The following is a 25,353-nucleotide window of genomic DNA, read 5'->3' on the forward strand; positions in this document are numbered from 1 at the left end:
TCCTCCTATTCAGAGAAATATCAACTTACAAAAACAGTGGAAAATTTTACAGAACTGCAGCGAAATATCTAAATACTAGAGACCTTTCCCCTCCCTTGGGTGGTTCCATTGAGCTGTGGGCTTCTCCAGATGCATGGACACCTGCAACTCATAGCGCCCCAAGAGTTAAACTGATAGACAAAAGAAGGGATTGTCATTCTGAAACCCTCTTCTTATTCCAGAATAGTTACTTCTGCATTGCTAAACCCCTCTTCTTTTCCAGAGTCTCAACTTGCTCTCACTAAGGGCACCCTCCTTTTAAATTATTAAAACTCCTACCCCAACATCAGGATGTTACAGGATTCAAGGGAAGTGAAACAGAGATGTTGATTTATTTCCTATATCTGTTACCGCTCTAATCACTCTGTCAGTATGATGGCAGATCAAAAAATAAATTACAAGAGACATTACAGACAGGTGTTTTCATTAAGAGGAAATATAAGACAAAAGAAGAGTGGGGGGAAAAAACCCTCATGGAAAAAGACTGCAAAATGAAAAAAGAAAGGATCAGTATTCAGAAGTGGGATATACAGGGACTGAAAGACATTTGAGACAGATAAGTAGAAAGATCAAAGCTATCAAGCAGTCTTGGGAAAAAAACAGCAAACAAAATAGATGAGAAGAAAATCACGTACAATTTGGATTTTCTTCCTAAAATTGCATTCGGTTCAATATATTACCTGCTGAACAGATACAAAACTGGCATGTCATTTGGGAAATTTTTTGATAAATCTGTCTTTTGCAGATACCAGCCAACCTCTGCCCAGTTGACAAGCTTTAGCAAGTAACACATAGCATGTAACTCCCAGGGACATCCACACTTTAGCATCACAGACATTTTCAAATATTACTGAGTGTCTCAGACTTCTTATGAAATAGCTTAGAACAGTTCTCATTTTATTGTGAGAAAAGTGAAGCAACAGGGAAGAAAAAAGTATATTTGAGGCAAAGACATGGTTAGAAACTTCAATCTTATTCCCTGCTACTAGTGCACCAAAATACACTTTTTCCCTTTCCTTTGTGCAACCAACTCCAAGTCCTCAAATTTTCCCTTTAACTTGATATTAGTTATTTTGCCATATGCCATTTAAACCACGAGGTCAAAAAGGGCACAGATTCTTAAAGCATGAATTCTCATAAACAGTTTGTCACTTAAACTTCTTCAAAATCCACACACAGCTGACGTGATTCATTCTGAAGATTACAGCACAGCAAGAAAAATCTCTACTTTTACAGGCAATGTATAAATTTATGAATGTTTCAAATTCTCTTCTTTATATCCATCTATCCCTCTCTGTATACGTAAATATACCTCCACCTCCTGAGAGGTATAAGCGATACAAATCTGAAATCCAATGCAAATCATTCTTTTGACAAAGGTTGGAGGTTATTTAAATACAAATAAAACATTTCAATTGATTCTGCTTCCTTTCTGAAAGGAAACCCAAAAATATCCCTTCATTGCATGTTCTTAGAATTCACATTATGTGTAATGCTAGTAAAACAAGCAGGCATTTAAAACAGCAGCATAAAAAGAAATGTTATAAAGAATTAAAGAGTAATATCTTTGGGCATTAATTTATCTTGATCAGAAAGTGCTTATTACTGTTTCTGACAGTCAATAACTTTTTTTTACTGCTGTATCTGATATCTGCATATATATGTGTATTTGTATTTATTAAAAGTATATGTTTATGTATAGGTATGTACTTAATTGTTTTTCATGGCAAGATCAAGAAAGCAAACTTCAGTCAACATTTATCAGATGCTCTCTGGACAAAGCACTAAGCCACGGAGGAAAGCCACAATTGTCAAAAAGGATAGCAATAAGTTTATGCAAATCCTCGGGAAAACAAATTGAGGAAAGAAGTGCTAGCTCTGCAATTTAATCTGAAAACACAAAATCTTTTGTAAATCATCTCATTAAGGGAAAATGCAACAATGTAAGCAAATCAAAACTAATACATTAATGAAACTTTAAAAACTTTTCCAGGTTTTGGTCATTAGGTGGCACTAAAACAAAAAAGTTGAACTGCTCTTACAAATGTTATCTTGAAATGGGAAATTTTAGACTTCTGGTGGAGGTTGTTGCCTTCTGTGAATGGCATACATTTCTTATTACAACTAAAAATTATATATTCTTGTGTGCCAAATGAGTAAAGAAGCAGGAATATTAAAATCCAAACTTCCTCCTGAAGGAAAAATTTTCACATGTTGAACACCAGAGATCCCAGCTCCATGAGGATGAAAATCTATTTTTCCATACAAAGGATCCATAGTCCCCAAAAAAGCATCTCCATTTCAAACAGATTTACAAACTGTGTTTATAATACTCAAAATGGGAAAGCTGTAAAAGTTAACATTTCTCAAACAACCTCCCATTGAAATGTCTTTCTGCATCTTTAAAATCTGTAAAAGTAGTAACATTCTTATTAAATATTGTTTAATATGAAATGTAAGTAAAAAAATCAGATTTTCCCAGCCATCCTTCTGTTGCCTCCCTATTCTTCACTCATCCCAGTTAGTTTACTAACATCTACTGATTCAACATGTTTAATCAGAATTTCCTGAAATTACACTTCTAAGCTAAAAAAAAAGTAAAAGAAAAAAAACAAAACTAAAAAACTACCTCTCCAAAACTTCTGACATTAAATGAGACCTTGCCTTAAACTGTGTGTAAATTGTGCATTTTTAAACATTCAGAAATGTTTATCTTAGATTTATATAAAATCATATGAACTTGAACAAAGCAGTAATTCCTAACTTGAACTTGCTACAGAGACAAAACTTATACATTTAAAATACCAAGATCTTGATAGCTGAATAAATGAGAAACACCACTCTGGGAATACTGAAAATTGAGAAAAATATAGTCAGCTCGCTGAAGACCTAATCAGATACTACCGCTGCTGACTTTCAATCTGCTGAGGTTTGTTGCTATGCTACTTCTACCTCATGGCTAAATCAGCTTGGTGACCCAGTTGTATCTATACATATTAAATGAGCAATAGTGAAATAGATTTGATTTCATCAGGCTTTCGTCTTATAGCTAAATCCAGCTTTGCTGCTTTCTTTTCCTTTTTTTCCCTGCTGCTTTAGGCTTGGTAATAGGATTTTAGGGTTAATCCCAAGAATAACTGAATCTTGAATAAGGCCAGTTACAATCTATATTTCAGCAGTGGGAAGATATTATAAATATTTATCAGAACCCATTCAGAGAATAGGAAGAAAGTAATTTGCAAAGTTTTATACCCATGTAGATCTCAGTACACAGAAAATTTGAGGCAGTTCAAGCAATAAAGGTTTGTAATTTGACATGCCAAATATAATATGTGGTATTAAACTTCAGCATTCACATCTTGCTATGGAATAACTGTTTTCTCCTATCCTATGACTTGCATATAGATAGTCTTCACATATACCTGTACTTCAGGTATACAGTACAATCCTAAGTATACATTGTAGAGAAAATATAAAAACCTTGTACTTAGAAGAAGCACATCTGCATTTCTTAAATTGTGTTGCAAGTATAGCATGAAATATAGGATTATATGCCAATTTACACTATTGGCATTTCCTGACATTTAAAATGTATCACATTTCTTTCAATGGTGAAATATATATATACATGTATTAGATACCAAAGGTAGCAGCATTCGACAACAATAAAACTGTTAAATCATGAAATATCTGGTGAAAAAATATTGTAGCATAATATGAGATAAATGTTTGGAAAAAGACCAAGTACTGGGCCAAAATCTGCTCTCAGTTAGCTTTGTTAACCTTCCTCACCAGTATGATTATCTGCACATAAATCAATGCAAAGCTCTCACTGTGTACAAAAGGGTTAATGTTCAGACTATGAAGTACGATACTGTGCTGCAAATCTCAGAGTTACAACAAAGAATGTCAGCGTAGGCTGAGAGATGAATTAGCTTAGCAAGATGAGTTCATTTATGGTCATTTCATGATGCCACGGCTAAGTTAGCATGTATTATTTACTTAAAATCATGTCTTCCTGACTTCTACTGAAAATTTCAGTACTGTAAAGTTCAACATCTCCCAGAGAAGGTTGGCTGATCTGAACTACTGTGCTCCTGTAGTGCAGCAGTTCTGTAGGCTGCACTGTACGGCACTGTGACCTAGCTACACTCTGGGAGAGAAATATAAATTATTTTGTAGACTTTTTTTTATTATCACTTGACTAGGGAAATCTTCATTCAGTCAAATTCAAATTATTTAGAACACGAAGCACCCTTGGCCAAAAAGATGAATCATAGAATATGTCAAGCTGGAAGGGACCCATAAGGATCATCAACTCCAACTCCCCGCTCCTCGCAGTACTACCTAAAACTAAAACATATGACTGCAGGCATCGTCCAGAGATGCCTGAGAGGCTTGGTGCCATGACCGTTTCCCTGGGGAGCCTGTTCCAGTGACTGACCACCCTCTCAGTGAAGAACCTTTTCCTAATGTCCAATCTGAACTTCCCCTGCCACAGCTTCATTCCATTTCCTCATGTCCTGTTACTGGTCACCAGAGATAAATGTCTGAGTATTAAACTGTTACCGACAAATTCACTGCCCACTGGAACAGGTTGCCCAGAGAACTGAGGATGGAGCCAGACTGATCCCAGTGACAGGATGAGGGGCAACAGGCACAAGCTGGAACATAGGAAGTTCCATTCAAATATGAGAAAAAACTTCTTTACAGTGAGGGTGACAGAGCACTGGAACAGGCTGCCCAGGGAGGTTGTGGAGTCCCCCTCTCCGGAGATTTTCAAGACCTGCCTGGATGCAGTCCTGAGTAATGTGCTCTAGGCAATCCTGCTTTAGCAGGGGAGTTGGACTAGATGATCTCTAGAGGTCCCTTCCAACTCTGACAATTCTGTGAAGCTGTGGAGATGTTTAAGGCCAGGCTGGACAGGGCTTTGAATAACTTGGTCTACTGGGAGGTGTCCCTGCCCAGGGCAGGGAGCTGGAACTGGATGATATTTAAAGTCCCTTCGAACTCAAACCATTTGATGATTCTGTGTGTGGAGTTGCTACTCAGGGCATCAAAAACAAGATGAATGTTTAGTTAGTGCACCAAATTTGAAGGTAAGTATACATTTCAGCACCAGACCACATAACTGGGTGACGAGGGCTATAATGTCACCTCCGTTATTGCCAGGGCTTGAGTGAAATGTGCCTGTCACCCTTGCAGGGCAGAGCAGGATACCTGGGGTTTGTGAGCAGTGAGGGGGCTGCGGCAGGACACTGCTGCTGTGCCAGATGCTGCCGCTGAGGCAGGGAAGCGAGAGACAGGAGGGAAAAGCATGAGTCTTGAAAAGCGCCAGACTTGAGAAGTCTGTGAGTATTTCATTCATGTTTTGCCTGAGGTAAGAGAACCTTTAGATTCACACCAAACTAACATCTTGCCACATATGTCTTAAAATTCTCACCTACCAAAAAGATGACTTTTATAGAAAATATATTAAAGAAAGGGATACCATAGAACAAATCGCCCCAGCCTGTCCCATACCTTACAGACAGCCTGCATTTTCTTCTTTTTTCATTAATGTGGTGAGTCATCTTTCCCCAGCAGAATCTTTAAAGCCAGCCCAGCCCAGCCCAGCCTCCTCAGAACTGGTAAGGAAAGAGTTCATTGTTCGAGAGGCTACTCACCCACCACACACTTTTAATTATACTGTCACAATTCCCCCTAATAATTGTCTCCTGGTTGGGAAGCTGAGTCAGAAATGCACTTTTGGACCAGTATCTGAACTGCCATGAAAAATTAACAGGTTCGATGCTGGGTCTGACACGTAGCAGAGCTCTCTTGAGTAAGACTTGTGCTTTACTAAAAGTTAAGAAATTGGAAATAGCCAAGAGATTTATTATCCAGTGGACCCATGTGGTAGAGCTATCACCTCATTTTATATACTACTAAATTATTCATTTTAAATACTACTAATATACTAGAGAGCTGGGATTTATTCTGGAAATTGCAGAAGCCTGTGCCATGTGCTGTTAGAAGTCAGACTTCCTGACGTTTGACAACTATAAGAGGAGACAATAAAAATCTGTATTGATGCCCAAAGCAACCCCTCAAAGTGGGAATGGAGGTGACTCTTCTAGTCATCTGGAATTGTCAGTTATACTGTACAGAAATAAATGTGCAGTTTCCAGCAACTTCCCTGCTCCTGACATCCTAATGTGGAAACTCAGCTTCTAATTTCCATTCCCTTTGGCTCTTCATGCACGCAAGTACTCTATTCCCTAGAATTAATACTTTATGACAGATCTAAAATGAAACAGATCTTCATTTAAGATTTGCACTAGTCTTTTTCCAACTCTTTCCATTTCTTCTTTCTCTCTTACCTACCTTTTGAACATTTTCCTTCCATGGCAAACTAAAGTTGCAGTTAATAACGCAACAGTACCAACTTAGCTGATATGTTAACACAAACAGTAACACGCAAGAAGAAAAAAAAAAGTGTAAAAACCCCAAAAGTGCCTGTTGTTTTTATTCCCACTGATTCCTTTTTGCATTCTCAGCTGAGCAGAGGTAGTATGATTCAGCTCATCTCATTCCAGTGATATTTTAATGGGGAGCCCAGTCCAAGGCAGTGGGCCAGACTCTCCCTATACCCAGTGGAGGCAGACAAGCACCTCCTGGCCATTATTTGGCCTCAAGATAGTCAGGATTGCTTGTCTTCTGGAGATGTTTTTCATTTCCCACAACTAAGTAGGGCCTAGGCAGTAATATATAATGCAATAACCCCCCTTTTTGGACTCAAGGATGTTGTATGTGAGACATTTCAGGACAAGAGCATTTCAGGATTTCACAGGACCTACTATGGAATGTTTAAGGGAAGAATCAAGCTGAGGTAAGAGATGGATTTAGATGATTTGAGGATGAACAAGTGGGGGGAAATAGAAGGGTAAGGGGAAAAATTGTTGGTCCTATGTAAATAGTTTACTGATCAGTATGTTTGTCGGGTCACATCATGCACCTCATCTGTGCAGTCTGTTCTGCCTTGTCATTGAACTCCATTTCTACCTCTTTTTTGGGTGAGAGACTCTCTGTTCTGAGTGTGTGTCTGTGCATGGGTGTGTGAGTGCAGCAGCTGGAGCCAGACCACAGGTCGCAATGCCAGTGTGTCCATGGTGCAGCAGCTGGAGAGACTGGAGTGAGTGGATTTTAGTGTCAGCAACTGGTGAGGGACTGTGGGTCATGGGGTCCATGGTACCAGCACCTGGACTGTATGCCAAGTTCTGGTCTGGGGGGCCTCTAGAGGCGAAAATCATGTGTGCGTGTCTCTGAGGGTGAGATCATGGGGGAGGACTGGCTACTGGGACTAGAGGAGTCCCAGCCAGTTCTCCATGTGTGAATGAGGTGGTGTCTACCAGCAACTGGGTGAGGGTGCAGCCTGGCTTTCTGTACTTTTACAAAGCCTTACCAGCTTGAGCGCAGTGCTGAGCTGAACATGGCAACTTGGCTCTATCTAATATTGCTGAACATTGGCAACTTTTCTATCAGAAAATATTGTAGGGCTGGTGAAATTGAAGATAACAATGAATTTTGTACACTAGGTACAAAGTACACTAGGGATAACAGCCTAGTAGTTCAGCCTAACTAGTAGTAGTTCAGCCTAACTACTGAACATATCTGTTGCTAGATAGATATGGCTAAACTGTTAAGTATACACTGAAAAAAGTACTTGGTAAATACTACTTATTTACAAAGATGAATGCTAAAATGTTCATATTACACACGGATGATGAAGTACTTTCCAGTGCATTAGTAACTAAGGTGGAAGATAAAGAGCTACTTGGGATAAACATTTAAGTCAGCAGAACAAAACAAAACAAAACAAAACAAACCAACCAAACGACCAAAACCTTTAGGTACTCTTGATTTAAGGCTAAGAGGGGCAATGAGATAATCTAATCTGACCTCTTGCATACTATTTCACCACCCACATATCATTGGTCCTTCAAATTCCCTTGGTTACTTCTGTAGTAGACTTTAACAATTACATTTAGTGTTAGATGTTTGCTTAAAGTGCATCTTCCAGGAAAGCATTAAATATTGATATGAAGACAACAAGAATCTTTCTTTGTAATTTGTTGAGTTATTTTAACTATTTATGTGCCATTCACATTTATTGGGTTTTGACTAGTCATTCCTGCACTGCTTTTATCTGACAGTTTTGAGAATCTGTGGACGCCAGAGTTTTCCCCAGTGACAGCACTTCTCAGGTGTGATTGAATCAGTTATCAGCTGATTTATTTATGAACTCCTGAACAGACCAAAAAATCAAATTCTGTGAGTTTGAGAGTATGTCTGAAATCCAGCTTCTCAGGTGACTCACTCAGGATTGTGAGCAATTGCTTTCAAGAACCAGGCAATCAACCATAAACCACTTTTGGTCCTCAGAGAAGACACCTACAATCTTTTTGTGTAAAATCTGAGCCAATCCCTTTTGTGTTAAATTAATGATGTGATTCACATTTATGTAACAGTATTCAGGCACAACAAGGGAGAGACATACATTCAGAATCTGAGTTCAAATACTCATCATCTGCCTTTCAGGAAAGAAACAGAACCATCAATCCAAAAGCTGTTTAGATGGAAAGTTGTCTCTAGCCATGTCGCTGAAGCTGTACAAGCATTTCTAGCTCATTGTGTCTGATGAAGACTGCAAGAAGTTTGATTCCTAGTGGTCCTTCATTTTTTCTTTTTCTTGATACAAATTGTGTAACTAGCTTTCCTGAGGATCGGGGTCCCACTGAAATCAATTAACCTCATTTCAAAAGAGCCAAGTAATGTAACATCCTCCTACTCCAATCCTCCTCTCAATTCCAGCCCCACCTGAAATACTCCTATCTCAACTTTCTCTTTCGAGGGGAAGGAAAATGAAACTGATTCTCTGGGCAGACAAAAATTTAATGATGTTGTTAATACTACTGCATTTCTTGCTTCTTTTCCTAGTCTCATTAATCCATTAAAAGAGAAAATTCTTTTATAACTCCTTAACAATGGCTGGATTTCCATAGTTACCCAATTTTCTCTAGGACCCTAAATTGCCTCCATTGTTATTTGCAGAATACTCATCTTCATTACATTTGATAAACAGGATCTCCAGACATATTTCTCATACATATATTTCCATAGATACATAGCCTAGGTCTATCTGCAATTATTAGCAACACAGAATTCGAATACTAGATTTTGATCCTAACTTCTTCAAAATTCATTTCAGCCCAGCACCTACAGTGCTTACCAAACCTTTGTGAAAATACATATACCAATTCACCCAGTCAATAGGGAAGGTGTAAGAAAATGAACTTCCATTAAGGAATACTAATGATTTTCAATTAAGAAACAGTCCTATGAAGATGTGTTTCTCTATAGCTATCATTGTTCCCCTTTGTCTTAAAACTGAGCCATTCAATTTAAGAAAAACTACAAGGTCATTATACAAGTAGATGGATTGTGGTTAAGAGAATCATAAAGCTCAACACTCAGCTCTAAACTTGCTTTCTGCTGCTTTTCATTGAATACGAAAAAAAAAAAAGAAAAAAAAGAATAATATATATTTGTTTGATGCCTCACCCAGCCATGATGCTCAGGAGACTGTATAGTTCATGGGAGCTACTGAGATTCGTTACCTGAAATGCTTTAGGATTAAATCAGTAAGAGAGATGCTAACGCAGATCTACACTGGGAACTCGACTCTATCTTTTTTTAATTTGCCAAATAATAAAAAGATGGCAGGCATCTTTATATTTTCTCCTTAATATTGTCCATTACAAAGAATGGGAAAGTAAGGACTGAAGTACATTAGCAGGTCTGTTGGCAACCCCCTTCATACAGGAGTCCTTTTCATCTCCTTCTCTAGATCCAGCCATACAACTACTTCTGTGCCAGGATCTCACACTGCTGTCATTATCATGTTTTAACAACATGATGTTATTGATGTTATTTATGATGAAATACTGATGTTATTTAAAAAAACCTTATCACCACTGAACTCTTCTGGGTAAAAATTCAAAAAAACACAGAAAGAAAATATGTCTTAGTCTATTTGAGTATGTAATTTAATTTAAGGTTCACTAAAAACACTTTAAATGGAAGTCAAAAAAGAAAACTGACTTTTAAAGGAAGTTATGGAAGCTTTTGCCAGTTGAACAGAACTACACTCATACAAATCTAAAATTTCTAGCAAGGAAAACATAAGCATGACAAGTTATTTGGTTGCAAAATCTAGTATCCTTCTCCCTTCAAGAGGACTTCAGCCTAAGGTTTCCACCTATGTTATGTCTGTTAAGTTTTTAAACAATCTTAAGAACTTATTTCCCAGAAGGAAGGAATGTTTCCCTGTATCTAAGAGAATACAGGTGCAATCTGACCTGCATAATACAGGAACGACCGTGAAGCAAGAAAAGAAAAGAAAAGAGTCCTTCGATAAATTGAAAAGCTCTTTATGAAACTTCCCCCTCATTATCATGTAATAAATATTTTAATTAAGAAAGCATAAACCTTGTATCAAATTGGGAGTAAGGGCCGGAGGGGGGGAGGGGGCAAAATAAACAAACAGGTTGGTAAGCACTGAGCTGAGGGAATTACAGGATAAGCTGCTATTAAAAATCAATGGGAAAAGGGGTGTATCTTCCACAGATTGCTTTTATCCTCAACAATAATTTCATAGGCTGGGTGCACAGTTTTTTCTTGGAAATCAATTAATCCAGAAATTTCCTTTTCTCTGACTTTAGTCCATGTGCAGAACTGCAAAAGAGCAGGAGATGAGCTCTCAGTTTTCCCAGAACATGATTGTATTATCCCTAGTATGCTCATAACATTTAATTTCCAGTTCCTAAATGTAAATACTAGTTTGGATTTTTACAAAGGCTAAGTGATTTTAAACAGTCCTACAGCTCCTGACCTTTAACGTGTCTGTTGCTGTAAGGTAGGTTTTTCCTTTGTGTGATTTTCTGCATCTCAACAGATTTGAAGTTGAAATACATTTCTCCTGCAAACTGCAGCCTACCCACAATCATAAACAAATTACACTCTCTGTGTCAACATTTGAAACCAAGTCACTAAATCATAACATGCTGGGATGGAATTGCTGCCCCTATCATCTACCACTTACTGCTATCAAAGCATATAACCAGATTAGTGGGAAAACAGCTGTATTACTCACACATTTAAGCTCTTTCAAACAGCAGGTTTTCTTTCTGCCACAAAGCACAGCACTTCAGATAAGAAAAATGCAAATCCCAGAGGAAATCATGACATATTAACCCCTGGCAATCTTTACATGACTTAGTAGTTCATTCAACCTTTTTTCACTGGAAATAAATGCAACTACACTAAATCAGTAGAACTAATGTATTTTAACACACCTACTTTTAAGCTTTTTGTTCCCTAGGATTTCTCCATATACCAGGCACGGTTCATTAAATCATCCTGTCACTTTCTAGAAGTGATTGGCGTGAGCTTAAATCCGTGTCTCTCAGTTGTGGGCATGAATCATCATACATATGGGTTTTGTGGGACAACATCTTGGCAGAGGTTAGCGGTAAAACAGCTCTCTAGTTAACTCAAAACCTCGTTACTAAACACTCTATGGTTATTAAAGCTAACAAGCCGTAAAACAACTGTTGCTTTCTTGGCCAAAAGATCCAGGGCGGAAAGAAAAAATGTAGACAACTTCCAGATATTGCTAATGTTCGCATATCCATCCCCTAATACTGTATTAACAGAAAATTTTCACCTAGCTTTTTGGACTTTTTAATTAACCAATGATGTCTGATACCAGGACACTTCAAGAGAAAATATCCTTAAGCAATAACATGAAACACATTGAATAAATCTACATTTCTTTCACCTAGAATAAAATGTTTAATTTGATATATTTGGAATTGGAAATAGTTAAGAAAGCACTGGAGTTGGACTTGGCTTCTTTGATATGAAATATTCTGTAAAGAATAATGTTCATAGAAACACAGAATCATGGTTGGAAAAGGCCTTTAAGATCATCGAGTCCAGCCGTTAACCTAACACTGCCAAGTCCACCCTAAACCATGTCCCTCAGCACCACATCTACACGTCCTTTATACACCTCCATGGGTGGTGATTCAACCATTTCCCTTGGCAGCCTGTGCCACTGCTTGACAATCCTTTCAGTGAAGAAATTTTTCCTAAGATCCAATCTAAACCTCCCCTGGCACATCTTGAGGCCATTCCCTCTCATCTTGTCACTTGTTACTTGGGAGAAGAGACCAAGCCCCACCTGGCTACAACCTCCTTTCAGGGAGTTGTAGAGAGCGAGAAGGTCTCCCCTCAGCCTCCTTTTCTCCAGGATGAACAACTCCAATTCCCTCAGCCACTCCTCATAATACCTGTTCTCTAGACCCTTCACCAGCTTCATTGCCCTTCTCTGGACGTGCTCCAGCGCTCCAATGCCCTTCCTGCAGTGAGGGGCCCAAAACTGAACACAGTATTTGAGGTGGGACCTCACCAGTGCTGAGTACAGGGGGATGATCACTGTCCTCATCCTGCTGGTCACACTATTTCTGACACAAGCCAGAATGCTGTTGTCCTTCTTGGCCACCTGGGCACACTGATGGCTTATATTCAGCTGGCTGTCAACCAACACCCCCAGGTCCTTTTCCACCAGGCAGCTTTCCAGCAGCCACTCTTCCCCAAGCCCATAGCATTGCATGGTGGTGTTGTGACCTAAGTGCAGGACCCAGCACTTGGCCTTGTTGAACCTCATCCCATTGGCCTCAGCCCATCGATCCAACCCATCCAGATCCCTCTGTTGAACCTTCCTACCCTCAAACAGATCAACACTCCCACCCAACTTGGTGTCATCTGCAAACTTACTGAGGGTGCACTCGATCCCCTCGCCCAGATCATTGATACAGATATTAAACAGAACTGGCCCCAATACTGAGCCCTGGGGAAAACCATTTGTGACCAGATCATCTTTTATGTATCACCGTCTCTCTAGATGATCCTCATATCATTTAGAAAAAAAGACAAATGAGATTATTTTAAAATTAGACAAGAATTAATGAACCATGTGCCTTTTAACACAGTAAATAAAGCGAATAAATCATCAAGATCTTCACCAGAGGTATGCGAGGAAGAATAACTGGGAAAAAACTTAGCAGTAAAACAAAGAATTTAATATTTGAATGAAGATGAGATAGATCTCAGACCTTCTATGAAATCCTCCTAAATGAAAGTAATGTATGTATTTTTCAAAGATGTAATGAATGATCAGAAAAATGATCGTTCTGATGTGTTATGTTTTACTTAAGTGTCAAGATATCTACCTCAAAGATAAAAAAGCAACACACATGAAAACATTACAACAACTAATACCAACTTTGAAGTGGATAAATGCTTCATAAAAGTTAGCCCTGTGTATGTGCTTTTGTGAATAATCTTAAGAACAAATAATACTGTGTGATAATATACCACTTTCTTAAGCGGTGTCACCTCTGGTGCTTAACTTGGCTTGAGGCTTTGGTTGGACTGTAGAAAAACTGATCAAGCTAAAAACAAGCAGGGGGGAAAAACATTTTAAAAAAAACCAGACCAAACTTCTGTGTTCACTTCTCTCGCTTAAAGAATGCCTTGTAGTAGTTATAACCATTTGTTTCCTATCTTTAGCATATGATTCCCTTTCTGTTAGAGAAATAAGATGTCAGAACACGTCTCCCACAATTCCAACACATAAGTCATCTGAACACACAAAAACATAGGTTATACAAAAGTAATTGCAATACTGAAAGGATCTAATATAGACTTTTAAATTATAAGTGTACAACACCAAATAGCACTTTATAAAAGATGTAGAGATGCCATGTTCTATTATGTACATTTCTGTGAGTTTTGCCGCCTTCTGAGCATGAATGCAGCATGACCAAAAAGTCCTCTTAGGTTCTGCAGTCAAATATCTGATGTGAGCCTCTAAAATTCATTCAAAGAAGAAAGATTCTTCCACATTGTAAGTTACAAACCACTGGAAAAATGTACTGTAGAAAATATTCAAAGATTTCTAGTCCTTTTTCGACAAAAGGCCTAATATTGGGGCCTCACTAGAATAACACTGAATCTTAGCTAATACAATACCCTGAGCCTAAGGAAGGCCTAGCATTAAGATGCACTATTTCTGATCACCTGGGAGCAAATGAAGGAAAGAGTTTGGAAAGCTGTGTAAATCAGGAGGTAGTGGGGGTCCCAATTTCCAACAGCGAAAGCTGGCACAGTTCCACTGAACAAAGTAATCAATTTCCAGCAGTTTAGGATTGCAATTTTTTTTTTTAAACCAGTCAGATTAACAACAAGATTTCAGCTTTCTAATGTAATTACAGAAAAGCTTATTTCCTTTAATAATAATAAAAACATTAGCTTCTTTTTTTACTGCAATTTGGACTAAAGAAAATGGTCTAATCCACTATTAAAATCTTTAACAAAGGAAGGAAATGCCATTGCAAATAAAAGCTTCTCTCTACTACTTGGAGAAAGGTCTAGCTAGACTGACAGGAAACGATGAAGCAATAAGCGGTATTCAAAGAGCTTTCTGATAGCGATATTTCAGGTCTTTCTCCCTGCAGGCTGGCTACAACACATCTGTAGAAGTTGAAAATTGTCTCCAAAATCATTCCAGTTACTCACCACGCAGGCTGCCTCTTGTCATTAAGAGTACGCCTATGTTCCCATCCTAAATCCTTAGAATCAAAGCTCTACAGTTCAGCAGCTTAATAAAAAGCAAAAAAGCCTTGCCTGAGGCTAGAGCATGACATCCAAGGTATCAGCATGAAAAATGAAAGTTGCCCATACCATCTTCTCCTTCCCCAAATCTATTTTATTTATATTTATATAAATTATATCTATATTTATTTTTTAATAATAGATTTATTATATCTATCTTCAGCTTTCTTGAAAACCAGGAATTTGCACTTTAAATTCAAGGCAAGTATTAGAAAGATTTAGATACTAGAAATTCTTTACTGTGAGGGTGGTGAAACACTGGAACAGGTTGCCCAGGGAAGCTGTGGATGCCCCATCCCTGGAAGTGTTCAAGACCAGGCTGGATGGGGCTTTGAGCACCCTGCTCTAGTGGGAGGTGTCCCTGCCCATGGCAGGGGGGTTGGAACTCAATGATCTTTAAGGTCCCTTCCAACTCTAACCATTCTATGATTCTATGATTAAAATGCCATTAAACCCACCCAAAACTATTTTAAAGAACTATTTAAAAACTCTATTATATAGAAAAAAAAGTTTTAAATCTGGTAGCCAAGTTTGAAGTGTAGTAATTATAGGTAGTACTAAAGTTTCTGATCATGTTCTGGAAGATCTCGGCTGCTCAAAAGCCAAACCTGAGAAAGCCAGCAACACCTTCATTTGAAAATCCTTACAAACCTACCCTCTTTCTAACAATCCTCTGACCTGCACTTCACATATGCTGTCTCTGTATGTATAAATTATGTGCATTTTAAGTTCCTTCATAGGTTCTCCCCTCTGTTACATTATTTATTATGGGAAAAAAATTACTTTGCTACCCATCAAGTTGCTAACTGTAGAACTTAAAGCAACGCCTCTTCAGCGGGTCAGACGTATGGCTGTACCTCTTCTGGCATCGTGCATCAGTTAACACAAGCAACCCAAATTTCTGCTCTGTGGAAAAAAAGGAACTTCCCCCTACCTCCTGTGTATCATTTTACCTCATACCACAATATAAAACCTGGGAATCACCAATTATTTCAAAAGAATTAGCATATCCCAGTCAAATAGAATTGTTACACAGACCAGAAAAATATATTGGAAAGGAGAATTTGGCTACATAGGAGTTTGTTTAAATGACTTTTACCCTTCACTCAAATGTATAGAGAGCAACAAACCCAGGACTGTCATACTTTTCAAGAAAACAGTAAGCCAAATGTGGTATTTTGCAACACATTTTAAGTCTCTTAGCAGCTTAACATTCAAGTGTGTCATAACTGCCATTAAAAATAATTTGCTTATGGCTTTGTTGACAATGCAAATTTTGTGGAAAGAACAGATACTCACTGAAACTACATTCACAAAGTCATCGTCAGACAAGGTCTCTAACATCTCAATGACCGAGGTGCGGATCAGCTTCAGTGTCAATCCACTGACACTCCCGCTCCTAACAGAAAACCACAAGATGATAGAAAAGTTGACTTTAACAAATTTCATTTAAAACTTACAAAGAAAATAAAGAGCACCAGGCAGCACTCTCATCAACTTTCACACTAAAATTGTCAATAACTCTCCTGAATTCTCCAACTCATCATTAGCGTTATTACTTTATCATAACAAAAAAAGTAAGTCCAAAACTGGCATTCAAAGCTCCAGTCCCGTGGCTCAGATGAAGTCATAATGGTACATCATTTCCTCATTTTCATTTCAAGAAATCTGAGAGAGTTTACCACCTTCAGCCAATGCATTATGTAAACATTTTATACACCTACACACAGATTTACAGCTTTATATTTGCAGATAACCATGACAGCTTGTTTGATTCAAGGCAAAACCTAAGCTGAAGTGAAGAAATAAAAAATATTGATAAAACTCAGTGCTGATATGAAAGCACTTCACCACATTTACAAGCATTAAATGAAAATTCTCTTGCAGAGAATTTTTTCAGCATGAAGCAATCTGTATGACACATCAGGTTCAATGCTTCCTTCAGTCCCTCAACTTTAGCTAAACAAATAAAGCCTTGCCAAGGCAAAGAGAGTGCTTTTATTAATTTCTCTGCTCACTTTCTATTAATGTTTTATAGTAACCAAACTTGGCATTTTTTTAAATATGTACAGTAAAACATGCGAAGCCTGCATACATTCTCATTTTCAGGTTTGTGAAACCATGATTAAATCTACTGTAATGTTTGTGTTTTACAGCAAATCTTGGCATGCACATGAGAAATTTTCAATTGACTACTTCAGTAATTAAGAAGCTGAAAGCAGTATATTAAAGTGATTAAAAACCACTTCCTTATGCCCAGTTTAAATAACTTCCAGGTTTTGTTTGTGTTTTTTGGAACTGTTTTTTCCTGTGTATTTATTTTGTTCATATCAAGATTTTCGATCCTTCCATATAAGGACTTATTAATCCTCTCCCTTTTCCAGCATACAGATTTGTTCAATACATCTAAGTACTTTTCTCCCTCTAATGTCAATATCCAGACATTAAACACTTACGCATCAACTAAAATAAGCATGTCTTTGGGAGATGCAGCTCCTTGGATATACCTGAAATAAATAAAGGGTACAAATGACAAAATCTCAAAACACATTTGTTGCATGTGATGGAAGACACTCTGTGATCTAAACTAAATCTAGCTGAACCAACCAAATCTTCCTGATGTAGCTACTAGAAAACCAAACGCTATAATTTTCTCTTTTGCTGTGTCTTCTAAGTAAACCAAAGTCCAAACTGCCTTAGGAAAGCCTGAAAATACTGACCAAAATTCACTGTTTTCAGATTTTGATAAGTGAAAAACTTGAATGTTATTTCAGAGCTAAAGATCTTTATGACAGATGAATTATTGCATCAACTCAGTTTAGGGAAAAATACTTCATCCTTTGAAAGAATATATTCAACTACTATGAATCCAAGTACCAATATGCACTATCCCTTGAGAAGCTTACAGAAAAAAACAAAACATCATGAGAAACAAGCCTACTGTTCTCTGTCTTTTACCAATCCAGTGATTTTTTTATGCTGGTCTAAAACACTGAGACATATTTGTAAACATTTGCAAAAGTCTGGAAGAATGACTCACTCTAATAATCTGAATTACATTTGATTTTGGCACAAAATCAAAGGTTTTAATTGCTTTATTCCTATTTGATAGTTATCCTCCTACAAAAAAGTACATGTAATGCAAAAGCACAACACACTGTAGTGCAAATTCCGTAACAAATAGTATGATTTGAAAATTTTTTATTCAATAAAATGAACAGATTTTATAAAAAGAAAATAGCAGTATCTAAAAGTAAGGACTATTAAATATAAATAGTCAGAAAAAATTGTCTTTAGAGCCATATCTAAAGATTAAGAGACGTATAGACATCAATACTTTAAAGAAAGCTTACCATGGTCTTCTGCGAACATCGTACAGATCTATTTTATTTGGAGTTCGACTTTTATCTACCCACGGAGAAGCTAAAAAGGGAAAAAAATATAAACTAAATTAAAACCTTTATCTTAAATATTCTAAATGCAATAGTCTAATGAATCAGTATCACAGACTTTGGACTATATAAGTATCAACATTTGTGATCAATAAAAATATCTGAATTTGTGTAATCTGTTTTTGAAATACATATATGTATGAGCATATAATATAATACAGTAAAACTATATATAGATAAAGACCTTAAAAGATCCAATTGTGCTGAAGAAACATTTACTGACTGTAATTGACTACTGACTTAAATGGAATCGGAATTTCAACCAAAATACTTTAGCATATGAAACAACTTTTTTTTTTACAAGAAACTATTTAATTTTATAAACATTTGTGAATTAATGAATGTTATATACTATTATACTGTGCTGATCTAAAGCTTGGCTACACATCTGAAAATTTATTCACTGACTCAAGAGAGCTTTACCTAAAAATTTAAATTAGAAGTAACATGAAAGTATCTTATTTTCTGAAAATAAAATGACATGGAAATATTTGTGTCTTTGTAAAGAAAATGCTAAGATTAATAACCTTTTTCAAGCATTTAATCTAAGTTTTACCAGAATTTTAAGCAAGGGTAGGCTTTTTTTTTTTTTTTTTTTACTGAATAACAAAATGAGCCTTTCAAAACCACTTGACATCTTAATGAACACAAATAAAAATGTGAGAAGTTACATGAAATAAAATAATGTTCTGCAATTTGCTCTCTCGCTGTATGCCAACAGCATTGTGAGAGCTATTTCCTGACGTTAATCATTTTTTGTCTAGGAAAAGAAAGAAAGATGTAGGCAGCCCCAGGATTCTTCCTGAAAAAGCATTCATCTAAGACAAATGGGAAGAATTATGGTATCTCTGTCCATGAATATAAAAGAAGCCATCATCTTAGAGTAGCTGCCTATTTCTGATTTTACTAAATAAACCCTTTCCTAAGTGACCATAACATGAGTTGGCATATCAGATACTACAACATTTAAAGAGAACATAACCCACAGGACATTTATCAGTGTACATTTATCAGCCACAGAAAACATTGCATATTGTTGCACACCAGAAGAACCTCAAACTCCATGCCAGTGTTGTCTTTGATCTCAGACTAGACCTCCTGACAGGTCATTTGCCATCTAAAGGGATAAGGTTCTTTGAAATTTCCAGAAATGAGAAAACAGAATTTTTGAGACTGGTAAATGTCAAATTCATAAATTAATTATAATTCTTTAGGTATGGACAGGTTAAATTCACCAGTATTACATAAGCCCGAAGCCATGGTTAGCACATGTTCAATCATGAAATTTTGTGTTCATCCAGAGTAACCCATCCATTAGAATTCTATCAGGAAATGCATCCTTGAAATACATTTCTTTTGGACTTGCAAAATCTACATCCAACGTACTCATTACAGTTTGTATTACCAGTAGTTTAGGTAAAATAGCAAATATCAATCACGATACTGACCAACACTGCCCAAACTTCCAGCCTTACCACTAACATCCAATAAAACCTATGTCCTATCAAATCTATCCCTCTTAATCAACCCATACCTTGGATGCTCTTCATGAACAGAGAACTATCTGAATGTATGCATCAAGATTTATTTCAAAACTACAGACAAAATGTAATTTACACTGCTGGTGTGATAATAACTCCTAGCAATCTCCAATAAGAAGTGAATTAAAACTTCATTTCAATGCTATTTTTTCATAAAAAAGATAAATCCAGCTCCTCAACAGCATTCTCCAAAGCAAACGGATAGTGATTCAAAGAGAATTCGAACACAGGAGCTGAAAAAGAGTGCTTCTTACATCATGGTATTCTCCTATAACAGCAGATACTGACACAGATATTTATTTAAAATTGAATCAATTTTCTAAAGGCTCACAAAATAACAGACTAGCTCCTTAGCTAATATAAATGATCTACTGAAAACCACCACACAAACATTTAGCTACAATTTATCTGATATCATAACCTTCAAGAAGATGATAGTGTAGCTTACTTTGCATATTAGTTTGAAGGACATCTAACTTTTCTAAATTCTGACCTAAAATTTACAGAAATATGGATTAAGATTACATTTTGTCTGTGTGACAGAAGACAATGAGAGAAATAATCCAGCTATATTTTTCTGCAAAATCTGAGAGCTACAAACTTACGTTAACCTGACAAGGTTAACCTGACATAATTTCCTTAAGGTCAACACCAGTTGCCTGGACAGAACACACTTCAGAATTGTGTCCTTTAGATCAAATATAGTGTGGTAAATCTTTCAGAAGCATGAAGTGGTAAAATTAATACTAGCCTAAACTTGCGAGGAAACATCGAATAATAAAATTTGAAATGCCTGAAACTTTCCCTAATATTTCCAAAAGCTTCCAATATTTACTAAAAGACACTGTATAACAAAAGCTCGGGTTTTATAGACCAGAATACAAACCAGAACATTTTTTTAAACATATTTTTCCTTTCTTTCTCTTTATGGAGAGAATACTCAAAACTTCTGGTTGAAACAAAGTAAAAGATAGGATCTGAAGACAAATCTTTCCAAATGACTCCTCAGAGGCTGTCCTTCCATTAAGATTCAAGCAACTTAAACTTGCACTCACTTCTAGCATTGTTTTTCAGTAATTTCCTGTATTTCAACAAAGTTCAAACTGTCCCTTTCTGGCTACATCTACATTAGGAAGTTAAAAAGCCCAACAGAAGGGAAGACATTTACCAGAACTAGACTATGAACTATTACAATGGTCCAGTTATACCTTTAGCCCACAAAAGAAACTGTGAATAAACCACTCAGCACACTACTTGCAGCCTATCTGATCCTTCTGGAGGTTACTGTGAATGGTAACACTTACAGTTTTTATTTTGGGAGACTGACTGAGTGGTGAGCACAACAACTTAATCCTACTTCTCTTGCACTAGCTTGGCCCTTTCAGTATGCACAGTCCTGGAAAGATTGTCAGCAGCTTCAGAGAGATCTGGAGAAGGTCTTGAAAAAACTTATTTCTGACCATGACATTAAACCAGTATTTTCTGTGCCACACATCAATGAGGTTTTTTTTTTCTAATTAATATATTACCTTCTCTTGAGACGAGTATAATAAGCTACATGCTTAAGTTTCCATGTGAGGAAATTTTTCTGGATTTATCCTGTGACTGCAAAATTTTGCATCAGATATTAACGGATGTTGGACCATGCAAACACTAATTAAGAAATATAAAGTTTACTGAGCAAACTATTTCTATGGATCTCTATGATGTTTTCTACAACAATTTACATACCCTAGTAGTAGTTTCTGCATGGCTAAACATAAATAAAGACTGAGACCATAGTATTTAAAATTTAATTCACACCAAAGAAGTGCTGAATTCCATCTTCAACCTCAAGAATTAACATGACTAAATTACTCATTCATCCTAAACTCTCTCTGGATTAACACTTTTCATTTTGGATGGCTTTGAATGGTCTCAAATCTACTCACTGGTTTTGGTAACATTCTGAGTATTTAAGGATCTTATTGAAATTGCTGCTACTAGGAAACGGAAATTCCCTTAGGACTTCTGACCTCCAATGATCTAATATTAATTCACCCTGATTTAATCTTTTAAAAGTTATTTTTAAAAGATGATAAATGTTCTCTATGCTAAAATAAGTAATTTTGTATTTTTAATTATACAGGAAATAATTAGAAGGGATGGAGACCACTGAAAAAGAAATGTGTTGCCTTGGTCCATATACAGAACATTCTATAAAGCAATTTTGGGAAATTGATTTACATCTTACTGACAAAAGCCATTATATGGTCTAAGATGAAAGCAAAATTAAATACACAAAAAGATGATTACACATTTTCCTAAAAAAATAAAATTGAAGATCAAGGATTTTGAGATTTACAGTTTTATTTATATAACCTGTTGTTTAAAACATGCATTTTGATCAGATGCCTTGGAACCTGGATCACTGAATGTCTGAAGAAGTCAGCCTCACCGTGATTCATTGTTGCATAGTAATATCTTTAAACTATGTCAACATTACACAGTTCTCTGTTGCATACATTAGGCTTTAGTCATGTTCTTCTTTGATAATTTTCTTGTCTGGCATATGGTAAGATTTGATATTTTATAAATTATTCATTGGATTTGATATCCCTCCCACTTCTGCTGTTTGCATTATGGAGATACAGGTCTGGCTAGATTTCAAGCAAGAGTAAGGCACGCTCTTCTATTATTTCTGCACATGTAGAGTGGAAATCCTCAGTTTGGTTGATTACACGCAAAATCAATTCATGCCATACAGAGGCTGTCACATGGTAAAGGCCAACCAAAAAGGCCAACAGCATCCTGGCCTGTATCAAGAACAGTGTAGTGAGTAGGACCCGAGAGGTGATCGTCCCCCTGTACTCGGCACTGGTGAGACCCCACCTCGAGTACTGCGTCCAGCTTTGGGCCCCCTACCACAGGAAAGACATTGAGGTGCTGGAGCAGGTCCAGAGAAGGGCAACGAAGCTGGTGAGGGGTCTGGAGCACAAGTCTTACGAAGAGAGGCTGAGGGAGCTGGGGTTGTTCAGTCTGGGGAAGAGGAGACTGAGGGGAGACCTTATTGCTCTCTACAAGTACCTGAAAGGAGGCTGTAGAGAGGCGGGGGTCGGTCTCTTCTCCCAAGTTACAGATGATAGGACAAGAGGCAATGGCCTCAAGTTGCGCCAGGGGAAGTTCAGGTTAGATATTAGGAAATATTTCTTTACTGAAAGGGTTGTCAGGCATTGGAATGGGCTGCCCAGGGAGGTGGTTGAGGCACCATCCCTGGAGGTATTCAAGAGAGGAGTTGACATAGTGCTTGGGAATATGGATTAGTGTTGGGTGGTGTGGTGGTGTGTGTGTGGGTTGCGTGTGTGGTGGTTTTTGTTTTTGTTTTTTTGTGTTGTGTTTGTTTTTTTTTTTTTTTTTTTTTTTTTTTTCATTGGTTGGACTAGATGATCTTAAAAGGTCCCTTCCAACCTCTGTGATTCTGTGATTCTGTGATTCTGTAAAGGCTAAATGAAAGTACTCCTCAGGGAAGGGAGACCTTGCCTACACCTGTCCATTTTTAATTCATGAGATGATTCCAGAGGCATAGGTGAGTGTCATGGGGGACGCCTTCCTGAAAGTCCTGCTGAATGAAACCTCAGTTACATCTGCCTTGCTCTACTGGTGAGGAATGTGTGTGCAAGGAACAGCATGGCACAGATTAATTATTAACAGCTTTACTTCCCTGTAACACATTTGGGGAAAGAGCCTAAAAGCTGATAGTAAGACAGGTAAAAAATGCCAATTATCAAATCCCAGACAGCATCATCTTATTCAGACTCAAATTTCATTACCTTTCCATCTCAGAGGGTAAACATTTACTGGGTTAGGCAAGAAAGTATTTGCTAAAGTTGATTTTTACCTTGCTATCTCTCAAGAAAACATTCATGTGGATATTCAAAACATCCATAAATACAGACTACTCAATTCCCCATGCCCGATTCAATGAAGTCTGGAGCCAAGTTTGAGGTGCAACGTACAGCTTATACGTGGCCCTTAGATTCATTTTGCATTTTCTCTCATCTTTTAGTGAAATTCTGTGAACAAACCTGCATTCAGGTATGTGATAACCCACACCAGTTGGGAAATATGGTATTCCTCAGCTTACTACTCAGAAAGAAGTCATGTGAATTTTGGTCTATCAGCAGCATCTTTGCAGAATTACTTAGTTATTTTTCAGTAAAATGTGAAAAGTGACAAGACATGGTAGCTGAAAACAATAAACAGTCATAACTTTAAAAGCCCCTAACATTAATCATCATAAAGTGTTTTTGACTGCTATACTTAGGATATTTATATCATAATGATGCCTTGGATTAATAACTGATTAGTACCACCCTCCCAACACAGAGATTGTTCCTGACCAACTCCGTGCTACCAAAGATGTTCAGTCAAGACTGAATGCAACTATTGAATGCTAACTATTTTACTCAGATAATGACTTAAAATTGCCAAGAATTCAAACATCTTCAGGTAATATCTTTCTAACATAGACAGCTCTGTGCAATGTCCTCTATAACATTTATAGCACCATCACCATACAGAACAGAGAGGATAATCATCTCACAGAATTTTTATTTCAGAAGGTATTGCCTTTGTGGTTATCGGCAATAGTGGGCTCGGTTTCATCCCAAATTGGTTCAGCTACGAGTTTGATACAGGAACAGTCTGTATGCAAACAAATACATTGCTTTATCGGTCCCAATATGCCAAAAGAAACAAAAGCTATTTGAACATATAACACATACTGCAGTCTGCCCTCAAATTGCTCTGTGTTATCTTGGTTCAGAAGCAAATATTTCTTTTGCCACATGTATAAACTGAATTGCATCCTCAATAAATGTGTTGCTGACATTGGTTTCACCTGGATTAGCTACCATTCCCCGAAAGGGAGCTGGAGTGTCAGAGCTTGAGGAGAAAGGTACAGAAGCAACAAGGTGTTTGGTTTTTTGGTTGTTGTTGTTTTTCTCCTGTAAGAGAAAGTTCTGGATATTTTGACTGGTATAAAAACACAGAGATGGTATGAACTTCATCATGCAGGTATGGTGGGCTGCCAGCTGCAATTCCATTAACTCCCTAGAAATAATATATTATCCTGTAAGCGGGTGGATCTGCTTGCACAACCACATCATTCAGCACACAGTTTTGAAAGATGACCCACAATTAAACATATTGCAAGGCTTTCCATATGAAGAGTATGCTCAGACCCAAAACATAAAATCATAGAATCATCTAGGTTGGAAGGGACCTTCAAGATCATCTAGTCCAACCATCAGTCTAACTCTGACAGAAAAAACCATCACTAAACCATGTCCCCCAGCACCATGTCAACCTCTCTTTTGAATGCCTCCAGGGATGGTGCCTCAACCACTTTTCCAGGCAGCCCATTCCAATGCTTGATAACCCTTTCAGTGTAAAAATTCTTCCTAATATCCAACCTGAACCTCCCCTGGCACAACTTGAGGCCGTTTCCTCTAGTCCTGTCGCCTGTGACTTGGGAGAAGAGACCAACCCCCACCTCTGTA

At 37.3% G+C, this 25,353-nt stretch overlaps 1 protein-coding gene across 6 annotated transcripts in view; it reads right to left on the minus strand.

Moving 5' to 3' along the window:
* CACNA2D1 (calcium voltage-gated channel auxiliary subunit alpha2delta 1) overlaps positions 1-25,353 on the minus strand; it is a 420,472-nt gene that overhangs the window by 89,148 nt on the left and 305,971 nt on the right. For all 6 annotated transcript variants that reach the window (XM_074144315.1, XM_074144313.1, XM_074144316.1 and 3 more), the window contains exons 8-10: positions 18,174-18,243; positions 17,277-17,327; positions 16,120-16,219 (exon numbers count right to left, since the gene is read on the minus strand). In XM_074144315.1, coding sequence (XP_074000416.1) covers positions 16,120-16,219; positions 17,277-17,327; positions 18,174-18,243 — 221 coding nt within the window. The remainder of the gene's footprint in view (positions 1-16,119; positions 16,220-17,276; positions 17,328-18,173; positions 18,244-25,353) is intronic.

This window comes from Numenius arquata, chromosome 2, assembly GCF_964106895.1.
Source record: "Numenius arquata chromosome 2, bNumArq3.hap1.1, whole genome shotgun sequence".
Taxonomy (NCBI): Eukaryota; Metazoa; Chordata; class Aves; order Charadriiformes; family Scolopacidae; genus Numenius; species Numenius arquata.